The sequence below is a fragment of the Mustelus asterias genome, unplaced genomic scaffold, assembly GCF_964213995.1.
Source record: "Mustelus asterias unplaced genomic scaffold, sMusAst1.hap1.1 HAP1_SCAFFOLD_1029, whole genome shotgun sequence".
Lineage (NCBI taxonomy): Eukaryota > Metazoa > Chordata > Chondrichthyes > Carcharhiniformes > Triakidae > Mustelus > Mustelus asterias.
In genome coordinates, this window is record NW_027590974.1 from 18,323 (window position 1) to 30,346 (window position 12,024).

General features: G+C 51.3%; 1 protein-coding gene across 1 annotated transcript in view; it reads left to right on the forward strand.

The window, feature by feature from the left end:
• Window positions 1-12,024, forward strand: part of LOC144487775 (protein phosphatase inhibitor 2-like) — a 77,730-nt gene that overhangs the window by 17,180 nt on the left and 48,526 nt on the right. The window contains exon 4 of the mRNA XM_078205847.1: window positions 4,278-4,394. Within this exon, the coding sequence (XP_078061973.1) occupies window positions 4,278-4,394 (117 nt within the window). The remainder of the gene's footprint in view (window positions 1-4,277; window positions 4,395-12,024) is intronic.

Sequence of the window (12,024 nt, forward strand, 5' to 3'; positions counted from 1 at the left end):
GCCTGTGACTAGTGGTGTACCGCAGGGCTCTGTATTGGGACCTCTGCTGTTTGTGATTTATATAAATGATCTGGAAGAAGGAGTAACTGGGGTGATCAGTAAGTTTGCGGACGACACAAAACTGGCAGGACTTGCAGATAGTGAGGAACATTGTCAGAGGCTACAGAAGGATATAGATAGGCTGGAAATTTGGGCAAGGAAATGGCAGATGGAGTTCAATCCTGATAAATGCGAAGTGATGCATTTTGGTGGGAATAATGTAGGGAGGAGCTACACGATAAATGGAAGAACCATAAAGGGTGTAGAGACGCAGAGGGACCTGGGTGTGCAAGTCCACAGATCTTTGAAGGTGACGTCACAGGTGGAGAAGGTGGTGAAGAAGGCATATGGCATGCTTGCCTTTATAGGACGGGGCATAGAGTATAAAAGTTGGGGTCTGATGTTGCAGATGTATAGAACGTTGGTTCGGCCGCATTTGGAATACTGCGTCCAGTTCTGGTCGCCACACTACCAGAAGGACGTGGAGGCTTTGGAGAGAGTACAGAGGAGGTTTACCAGGATGTTGCCTGGTATGGAGAGGCTTGGTTATGAGGAGAGATTGGGGAAACTGGGGTTGTTCTCCTTGGAAAGACGGAGGATGAGGGGAGACTTAATAGAGGTGTATAAAATTATGAAAGGCATAGATAGGGTGAACGGTGGGAAGCTTTTCCCCGGGTCGGTGGTGACGTTCACGAGGGGTCATAGGTTCAAGGTGAAGGGGGGGAGGTTTAACACAGATATCAGAAGGACATATTTCACACAGAGGGTCGTGGGGGCCTGGAATGTGTTGCCGGGCAAGGTGGTGGAGGCGGACACACTGGGAACGTTTAAGACTTATCTAGACAGCTATATGAACGGAGTGGGAATGGAGGGATACAAAAGAGTGATCTAGTTTGGACCAGGGAGCGGCGCGGGCTAATTGTTCCTGGTTTCTCGTTTCAAGGCTTCATTCTACGATCATCTTACTGGTGCCAGTACAGAGTGAGACTGCGGATAGTTGGGAACCTGTCTCGGGGGCAGGGGATTCATATGGTGTTCGTGGAAGTGGAAATGACTAGGGTTGGGAAGCATTTTCCGATCGGGGCCATTGTGATCTCCAGGACTCGTTTCGATCGCCTCAGGGGGTCGGAGAGGAATTTCCCAGATTTTTTTTTCCCCATATTGGCCCTGGGGTTTTTCACTCTGGGTTTTCGCCTCTCCCTGGAGATCACATGGTCTGGAATGGGGGGGTGGGGGTAAGTTAATAGGTTGTAATGAACAAAGCATCGTAGCTGTGAGGGACAGCTCGGTGGATAGGATATTGGTATGTAGATAGGCTGGAAAATTGGGCGGGGATCCTGGATTCAGGATTCAATCCTGGACCGGGGAGCGGCGCGGGCTTGGAGGGCCGAAGGGCCGGTTCCTGTGCTGTATTGTTCTTTGTTCTTTGTTCTTTGTTCATAGAGAAGGAAAGGAGAGAGTGCAGAATGTGGTGTTACAGTCATAGCTAGGGTGTAGAGAAAGATCAACTTAATGCAAGGTAGGTCCATTCAAAAGTCTGACAGCAGCAGGGAAGAAGCTGTTTCTGAGTTGGTTGGTGGATCTTTTTCCCGACGGAAGAAGGTGGAAGAGAGAATGTCGGGGGTGCATGGGGGGGGTCCTTCATTATGCTGGTTGCTTTTCCCCGAGGCAGCGGGAAGTGTAGACAGAGTCAATGGATGGGAGGCTGGGTTTGCGTGATGGATTGGGCTACATTCACGACCCTTTTGTAGTTCCTTGTGGTCTTGGGCAGAGCAGGAGCCCCAGACCAAGCTGTGATACAACCAGAAAGAATGCTTTCTATGGAGCATCTGTAAAAGTTGGTGAGAGTCGTAGCAGACATGCCAAATTTCCTTAGTCTTCTGAGAAAGTAGAGGCGTTGGTGGGGCTTTCTTAACTATAGTGTCGGCGCGATGTGTCAGGGTTACTGGCACTCGGGGTTAAAACTGTCGAGGGAGCTTCACTCTGCATCTAACACCGTGCTGTACCTGTCCTGGGAGTGTTTGATGGGGGACAGTGTAGAGGGAGCTTTACTCTGTATCTAACCCCGTGCTGTACCTGTCCTGGGAGTGTTTGATGGGGACAGTGTAGAGGGAGCTTTACTCTGTATCTAACCCTGTGCTGTACCTGTCCTGGGAGTGTTTGTTGGGGGATAGTGTAGAGGGAGCTTTACTCTGTATCTAACCCCGTGCTGTACCTGTCCTGGGAGTGTTTGATGGGGACAGTGTAGAGGGAGCATTATTCTGTATCTATCCCCATGCTGTACCTATCCTGGGAATGTTTGAAGGGGGATAGTGTAGAGGGAGCTTTACTCTGTCTCTAACCCCGTGCTGTACCTGTCCTGGGAGTGTTTGATTGGGGGATGGTATAGAGGGAGCTTTACTCTGTATCTAACCCCGTGCTGTATCTGTCCTGGGAGTGTTTGATGGGGACAGTGTAGAGGGAGCTTTACTATGTATCTAACCCCGGGCTGTACCTGTCCTGGGAGTGTTTGATGGGGACAGTGTAGAGGGAGCTTTACTGTGTATCTAACCCCGGGCTGTATCTGTCCTGGGAGTGTTTGATGGGAACAGTGTAGAGGGAGCTTTACTCTGTATCTAACCCCGGGCTGTATCTGTCCTGGGAGTGTTTGATGGGGGACAGTGTAGAGGGAGCTTTACTCTGTATCTAACCCCGGGCTGTATCTGTCCTGGGAGTGTGTGATGGGGAGATTAAGAGTATGACTGCTCCCTGGACAGTGTGATGCTGAAAATTGATTGTATTGTTACCTGGGTGGTTAAGTGTTCACAGTAAGAAGTCTCACAACACCAGGTTAAAGTCCAACAGGTTTATTTGGTAGCAAAAGCCACTAACTTTCAGAGCGCCGCTCCTTACTCAGGTAAGTGGGAGTTCTGTTCACAAACAGGGCATATAGAGACACAAACTCAATTTAGAAAATAATGGTTGGAATGCGAGTCTTTACAGGTAATCAAGTCTTAAAGGTACAGACAATGTGAGTGGAGAGAGGGTTAAGCACAGGTTAAAGAGATGTGTATTGTCTCCAGACAGGACAGTTCGTGAGATTTTGCAAGCCCAGGCAAGTCGTGGGGGGTTACAGATAGTGTGACATGAACCCAAGATCCCGGTTGAGGCCGTCCTCATGTGTGCGGAACTTGGCTATCAGTCTCTGCTCAGCGACTCTGCGTTATCGTGTGTCGTGAAGGCCGCCTTGGAGAACGCTTACCCGAAGATCAGAGGCCGAATGCCCGTGACTGATGAAGTGTTCCCCAACAGGAAGAGAACAGTCTTGCCTGGTGATTGTCGAGTGGTGTTCATTCATCCGTTGTCGTAGCGTCTGCATGGTTTCCCCAATGTACCATGCCTCGGGACATCCTTTCCTGCAGCGTATCAGGTAGACAACGTTGGCCGAGTTGCAAGAGTATGTACCGTGTACCTGGTAGATGGTGTTCCCACGCGAGATGATGGCATCCGTGTCGATGATCCGGCACGTCTTGCAGAGGTTGCTGTGGCAGGGTTGTGTGGTGTCGTGATCACTGTTCTCCTGAAGGCTGGGTAGTTTGCTGCGGACAATGGTCTGTTTGAGTTTGCGCGGTTGTTTGAAGGCAAGAAGTGGGGGTGTGGGGATGGCCTTGGCGAGATGTTCGTCTTCATCAATGACATGTTGAAAGGCTCCGGAGGAGATGCCGTAGCTTCTCCGCTCCGGGGAAGTACTGGACGACGAAGGGTACTCTGTCCGCCGTGTCCCGTGTTTGTCTTCTGAGGAGGTCGGTGCGGTTTTTCGCCGTGGCGCGTCGGAACTGTCGATCGAAGAGTCGAGCGCCATATCCTGTTCTTATGAGGACATCTTTCAGCGTCTGGAGGTGTCTGTTGCGATCCTCCTCATCCGAGCAGATCCTGTGTATTCGGAGGGCTTGTCCGTAGGGGATGGCTTCTTTAACGTGTTTAGGGTGGAAGCTGGAGAAGTGGAGCATCGTGAGGTTATCCGTGGGCTTGCGGTACAGTGAGGTGCTGAGGTGACCGTCCTTGATGGCGATGCGTGTGTCCAAGAATGCAACCGATTCCGGAGTTAGCCTGGTGTTGTGAGACTTCTTACTGTGTTTACCCCAGTCCAACGCCGGCATCTCCACATCATGGTTAAGTGGTTCCACAGATTGTAGTTGCTGTGTGCCCTGGTTTTCCCCTCAGGGATTCATGTACAATTTTTCCTCTCTTCTCCAAAGAAAAAAGAAGGCAGTTTGAGCTGAGGAGAAAACAGATTTACAATGAAGGGAAGAATATCCAACACGCCCGCGATCTGATGGCTCACGAAGATATGGATGACCATGACGATTCAGATTGTGAGTTACCCCAACCTCATTAGCAAGGCGGGGGAGGGGGGGAGGCGCTGGCCTAGTGGTATTATCGCCAGACTGTTAATCCAGGGGACCCGGGTTCGAATCCCCGCCACGGCAGATGGTGGAATTTGAATTCCATCAAAATAATATCTGGGATTAAGAATCCACTGATGACCCATTGTCGGAAAAACCCATCTGGTTCCTTTAGGGAAGGAAATCTGCCGCCCTTACCCCGGTCTGGCCTACATGTGACTCCAGAGCCACAGCCAATGTGGTTGACTCTCAACTGCCCTCCAAGGGGCAACTAGGGATGGGCAATAAATGCTGGGCCCAGCCGGCGACGCCCGTGTCCCACGAATGATTAAAGATAAAGTCACAGTCCAAACTTTCACGAGATCTTCTCTCCCAGTCAAGAAGGTTCCAGTGCCAGGATAGGAATGAGGGCCGGTGAGAGACATTGCAGGATTCCCAATTAAAACAGAACATCTCTGGGAGATTGATAATCAGTTGAGATAATACACTCCGAGAGAGAGGGGACAGAGAGATACCAGTCAGTGTACAGATATCTCCCTGAGAGAGAGGGGACTGAGAGACACCAGTCAGTGTACAGATATCTCCCTGAGAGAGAGAGGAGACGGAGAGACACCAGTCAGTGTACAGATATCTCCCTGAGAGAGAGAGAGGGGACTGAGAGACACCAGTCAGTGTACAGATATCTCCCTGAGAGAGAGAGAGGGGACTGAGAGACACAAGTCAGTAGACAGATATCTCCCTGAGAGAGAGAGAGGGGACTGAGAGACACAAGTCAGTAGACAGATATCTCCCTGAGAGAGAGAGAGAGGGAACTGAGAGTCACCAGTCAGTGTACAGATATCTCCCTGAGAGAGAGAGAGGGAACTGAGAGACACCAGTCAGTGTACAGATATCTCCCTGAGAGAGAGAGAGGGGACTGAGAGACACCCGTCAGTGTACAGATATCTCCCTGAGAGAGAGAGAGGGGACTGAGAGACACCAGTCAGTGTACAGATATCTCTTTGAGAGAGAGAGGGCACTGAGAGACACCAGTCAGTGTACATATATCCCCCTGAGAGAGAGAGAGGGGACTGAGAGACACAAGTCAGTAGACAGATATCTCCCTGAGAGAGAGAGAGGGAACTGAGAGTCACCAGTCAGTGTACAGATATCTCCCTGAGAGAGAGAGAGGGAACTGAGAGACACCAGTCAGTGTACAGATATCTCCCTGAGAGAGAGGGGGGGGGACTGAGAGACACCAGTCAGTGTACAGATATCTCCCTGAGAGAGAGAGAGGAGACGGAGAGACACCAGTCAGTCTACAGATATCTCCCTGAGAGAGAGGGAGGGGACTGAGAGACACCAGTCAGTGTACAGATATCTCACTGAGAGAGAGAGGGGGGACAGAGAGACACCAATCAGTGCACAGATATCTCCCTGAGAGAGAGAGGGGTCTGAGAGACACCAGTCAGTGTACAGATATCTCCCTGAGAGAGAGAGGGGTCTGAGAGACACCAGTCAGTGTACAGATATCTCCCTGAGGGAGAGAGAGGGGACAGAGAGACACCAGTCAGTGTACAGATATCTCCCTGAGAGAGAGGAGACTGAGAGACACCAGTCAGTGTACAGATATCTCCCTGAGAGAGAGAGAGAGAGAGAGGACTGAGAGACACCAGTCAGTGTACAGATATCTCCCTGAGAGAGAGGGAGGGGACTGAGAGACAGCAGTCAGTGTACAGATATCTCCCTGAGAGAGAGAGAGGGGACTGAGAGACAGCAGTCAGTGTAGATATCTCCCTGAGAGAGAGGAGACTGAGAGACACCAGTCAGTGTACAGATATCTCCCTGAGAGAGAGGGGACTGAGAGACACCAGTCAGTGTACAGATATCTCCCTGAGAGAGAGAGAGGGGACTGAGAGACACCAGTCAGTGTACAGATATCTCCCTGAGAGAGAGAGGTGGGACTGAGAGACACCAGTCAGTGTACAGATATCTCCCTGAGAGAGAGAGGGGACTGAGAGACACCAGTCAGTATACAGATATCTCCCTGAGAGGGAGAGGGGACTGGGAGACACCAGTCAGTGTACAGATATCTCCCCGAGAGAGAGAGTGGGGACTGAGAGACACCAGTCAGTGTACAGATATCTCCCTGAGAGAGAGAGAGGGGACTGAGAGACACCAGTCAGTGTACAGATATCTCCCTGAGAGAGAGAGAGGGGACTGAGAGACACCAGTCAGTGTACAGATATCTCCCTCCGAGAGAGAGAGGGGACTGAGAGGCACCAGTCAGTGTACAGATATCTCCCTGAGAGAGAGGCGGGACTGGGAGACACCAGTCAGTGTACAGATATCTCCCTGAGGGAGAGAGAGGGGACTGAGAGACACCAGTCAGTGTACAGATATCTCCCTGAGAGAGAGAGGGGACTGCGAGACACCAGTCAGTGTACAGATATCTCCCTGAGAGAGAGAGGACTGAGAGGCACCAGTCAGTGTACAGATATCTCCCTGAGAGAGAGAGGGGACTGAGAGACACCAGTCAGTGTACAGATATCTCCCTGAGAGAGAGAGGGGACTGCGAGACACCAGTCAGTGTACAGATATCTCCCTGAGAGAGAGAGGGGACTGAGAGACACCAGTCAGTGTACAGATATCTCCCTGAGAGAGAGAGGGGGGACTGAGAGACACCAGTCAGTGTACAGATATCTCCCTGAGAGAGAGAGGGGACTGCGAGACACCAGTCAGTGTACAGATATTTCCCTGAGAGAGAGAGAGGTGACTGAGAGACTCCAGTCAGTGTACAGATTTCTCCCTGAGAGAGAGGGGACTGAGAGACACCAGTCAGTGTACAGATATCTCCCTGAGAGAGAGGACGGGACTGAGACACCAGTCAGTGTACAGATATCTCCCTGAGAGAGAGGACTGAGAGACACCAGTCAGTGTACAGATATCTCCCTGAGAGATAGAGGACTGAGAGGCACCAGTCAGTGTACAGATATCTGCATGAGAGAGAGAGGGGACCGAGAGATACCAGCCAGTGTAGAAATCTCCCTGTGAGAGAGGGGACTGAGAGACACCAGTCAGTGTGCAAATATCTCCCTGAGAGAGAGGGGGGCGGGACTGAGAGGCAGTAGTCAGTGTACAGATATCTCCCTGATAGAGAGAGGGGACTGAGAGACACCAGTCAGTGCACAGATATCTCCCTGAGAGAGAGAGAGGGGACTGAGAGACACCAGTCAGTGTACAGATATCTACCTGAGAGAGAGGCGGGACTGAGAGGCACCAGTCAGTGCACAGATATCTCCCTGAGAGAGAGAGGACTGAGAGACACCAGTCAGTGTAGATATCTCCCTGAGAGAGAGGGGGGACTGAGAGACAGCAGCCAGTGTAGATATCTCCCTGTGAGAGAGGGGACTGAGAGTCACCAGTCAGTGTACAGACATCTCCCTGAGAGAGAGAGAGGGTACTGAGAGACACCAGTTAGTGTACAGATATCTCCCAGAGAGAGAGAGAGGGGACTGAGAGACACCAGTCAGTGTACAGATATCTCCTTGAGAGGGAGAGGGGACTGAGAGACACCAGTCAGTGTACAGATATCTCCCTGAGAGAGAGAGAGAAAGGGGATTGAGAGACACCAGTCAGTGTATAGATATCTCCCTGAGAGAGAGAGAGGGGACTGAGAGACACTAGTCAGAGCACAGATATCTCGCTGTGAGAGGGAGGGGACTGAGAAACACCAGTCAGTGTACAGACATCTCCCTGAGAGAGAGAGAGGGTACTGAGAGACACCAGTTAGTGTACAGATATCTCCCTGAGAGAGAGAGGGGACTGAGAGACACCAGTCAGTGTACAGATATCTCCCTGAGAGAGAGAGAGAGGACTGAGAGACACCAGTCGTGGTACAGATATCTCCCTGAGAGAGAGAGAGAGGGGACTGAGAGACACCAGTCAGTGTACAGATATCTCCCTGAGAGAGAGAGGTGGGACTGAGAGACACCAGTCAGTGTACAGATATCTCCCTGAGAGAGAGAGGTGGGACTGAGAGACACCAGTCAGTGTACAGATATCACCCTGAGAGAGAGAGGGGGGACTGAGAGACACCAGTCAGTGTACAGATATCTCCCTGAGAGAGAGAGAGAGGACTGAGAGACACCAGTCAGCGTACAGATATCTCCCTGAGAGAGAGAGAGGGGACTGAGAGACACTAGTCAGCGTACAGTTATCTCCCTGAGAGAGAGAGAGGGGACTGAGAGACGCCAGTCAGTGTACAGATATCTCCCTGAGAGAGAGAGAGAGAGAGAGGACTGAGAGACACCAGTCAGTGTACAGATATCTCCCTGAGAGAGAGAGAGGGGACTGAGAGACACCAGTCAGTGTACAGATATTTCCCTGAGAGAGAGGGAGGGGACTGAGAGACACAAGTCAGTGTACAGATATCTCCCTGAGAGAGAGAGAGAGGACTGAGAGACACCAGTCAGTGTCCAGATATCTCCCTGAGAGAGAGAGGACTGAGAGACACCAGTCAGTGTACAGATATCTCCCTGAGAGAGAGAGAGAGAGAGGGGACTGAGAGACACCAGTCAGTGTACAGATATCTCCTTGAGAGGGAGAGGGGACTGAGAGACACCAGTCAGTGTACAGATATCTCCCTGAGAGAGAGAGGGGACTGCGAGACACCAGTCAGTGTACAGATATCTCCCTGAGAGAGAGAGGACTGAGAGGCACCAGTCAGTGTACAGATATCTCCCTGAGAGAGAGAGGGGACTGAGAGACACCAGTCAGTGTACAGATATCTCCCTGAGAGAGAGAGGGGACTGCGAGACACCAGTCAGTGTACAGATATCTCCCTGAGAGAGAGGGGGGACTGAGAGACACCAGTCAGTGTACAGATATCTCCCTGAGAGAGAGAGGGGGGACTGAGAGACACCAGTCAGTGTACAGATATCTCCCTGAGAGAGAGAGGGGACTGCAAGACACCAGTCAGTGTACAGATATTTCCCTGAGAGAGAGAGAGAGGTGACTGAGAGACTCCAGTCAGTGTACAGATTTCTCCCTGAGAGAGAGGGGACTGAGAGACACCAGTCAGTGTACAGATATCTCCCTGAGAGAGAGGGAGGGGACTGAGACACCAGTCAGTGTACAGATATCTCCCTGAGAGAGAGGACTGAGAGACACCAGTCAGTGTACAGATATCTCCCTGAGAGAGAGAGGGGACTGAGAGACACCAGTCAGTGTACAGATATCTCCCTGAGAGAGAGAGGACTGAGAGGCACCAGTCAGTGTACAGATATCTGCATGAGCGAGAGAGGGGACCGAGAGATACCAGCCAGTGTAGAAATCTCCCTGTGAGAGAGGGGACTGAGAGACACCAGTCAGTGTACAGATATCTCCCTGAGAGAGAGAGAGAGGACTGAGAGACACCAGTCAGTGTGCAAATATCTCCCTGAGAGAGAGAGAGAGGACTGAGAGACACCAGTCAGTGTACAGATATCTACCTGAGAGATAGGCGGGACTGAGAGGCACCAGTCAGTGCACAGATATCTCCCTGAGAGAGAGAGGACTGAGAGACACCAGTCAGTGTGCAGATATCTCCCTGTGAGAGAGGGGACTGAGAGTCACCAGTCAGTGTACAGACATCTCCCTGAGAGAGAGAGAGGGTACTGAGAGACACCAGTTAGTGTACAGATATCTCCCTGAGAGAGAGAGGGGACTGAGAGACACCAGTCAGTGTACAGATATCTCCCTGAGAGAGAGAGGGGGGACTGAGAGACACCAGTCAGTGTACAGATATCTCCCTGAGAGAGAGAGGGGACTGAGAGACACTAGCCAGTGTTCAGATATCTCCCTGAGAGAGAGAGAGGTGACTGAGAGACACCAGCCAGTGTACAGATATCTCCCTGAGAGAGAGGGGACTGAGAGACACCAGTCAGTGTACAGATATCTCCCTGAGAGAGAGAGGGGACTGAGAGACACCAGTCAGTGTACAGATATCTCCCTGAGAGAGGGAGAGGGTACTGAGAGACACCAGTCAGTGTACAGATATCTCCCTGAGAGAGAGAGAGAAAGGGGATTGAGAGACACCAGTCAGTGTATAGATATCTCCCTGAGAGAGAGAGAGGGGACTGAGAGACACTAGTCAGAGCACAGATATCTCGCTGTGAGAGGGAGGGGACTGAGAAACACCAGTCAGTGTACAGACATCTCCCTGAGAGAGAGAGAGGGTACTGAGGGATACCAGTTAGTGTACAGATATCTCCCTGAGAGAGAGAGGGGACTGAGAGACACCAGTCAGTGTACAGATATCTCCCTGAGAGAGAGAGAGAGGACTGAGAGACACCAGTCGTGGTACAGATATCTCCCTGAGAGAGAGAGAGAGAGGGGACTGAGAGACACCAGTCAGTGTACAGATATCTCCCTGAGAGAGAGGTGGGACTGAGAGACACCAGTCAGTGTACAGTTATCTCCCTGAGAGAGAGAGAGGGGACTGAGAGACACCAGTCAGTGTACAGATATCTCCCTGAGAGAGAGAGGGGACTGAGAGACACCAGTCAGTGTACAGATATCTCCCTGAGAGAGAGAGAAAGGGGATTGAGAGACACCAGTCAGTGTACAGATATCTCCCTGAGAGAGAGAGGGGACTGAGAGACACCAGTCAGTGTATAGATATCTCCCTGAGAGAGAGAGGGGACTGAGAGACACCAGTCAGTGTACAGATATCTCCCTGAGAGAGAGAGGGGACTGAGAGACACCAGTCAGTGTATAGATATCTCCCTGAGAGAGAGAGGGGACTGAGAGACACCAGTCAGTGTACAGATATCTCCCTGAGAGAGAGAGGGGGGACTGAGAGACACTAGTCAGAGCACAGATATCTCGCTGAGAGAGAGAGGGGACTGAGAGACACCAGTCAGTGCACAGATATCTCCCTGGGAGAGAGAGGACTGAGAGACACCAGTCAGTGTACAGATACCTCCCTGAGAGAGAGAGAGAGGACTGAGAGACACCAGTCAGTGTACAGATATGTCCCTGAGAGAGAGAGGGGACTGAGAGACACCAGTCAGTGTACAGATATCTCCCTGAGAGAGACGCGGGATTGAGAGACACCAGCCAGTGTAGATATCTCCCTGTGAGAGAGAGAGAGGACTGAGAGACACCAGTCGGTGTACAGATATCTCCCTGAGAGAGAGAGAGAGGACTGAGAGACACCAGTCAGTGTACAGATATCTCCCTGAGAGAGAGGGGACTGAGTGACACCAGTCAGTGTACAGATATCTCCCTGAGAGAGAGAGGACTGAGAGACACCAGTCAGTCTACAGATATCTCCCTGAGAGAGAGAGAGAGGACTGAGAGACACCAGTCAGTGTACAGATATCTCCCTGAGAGAGAGGGGACTGAGAGACACCAGTCAGTCTACAGATATCTCCCTGAGAGAGAGAGGACTGAGAGACACCAGTCAGTCTACAGATATCTCCCTGAGAGAGAGAGAGAGAGAGGACTGAGAGACACCAGTCAGTGTACAGATATCTCCCTGAGAGAGAGGGGACTGAGTGACACCAGTCAGTGTACAGATATCTCCCTGAGAGAGAGAGGACTGAGAGACACCAGTCGGTGTACAGATATCTCCCTG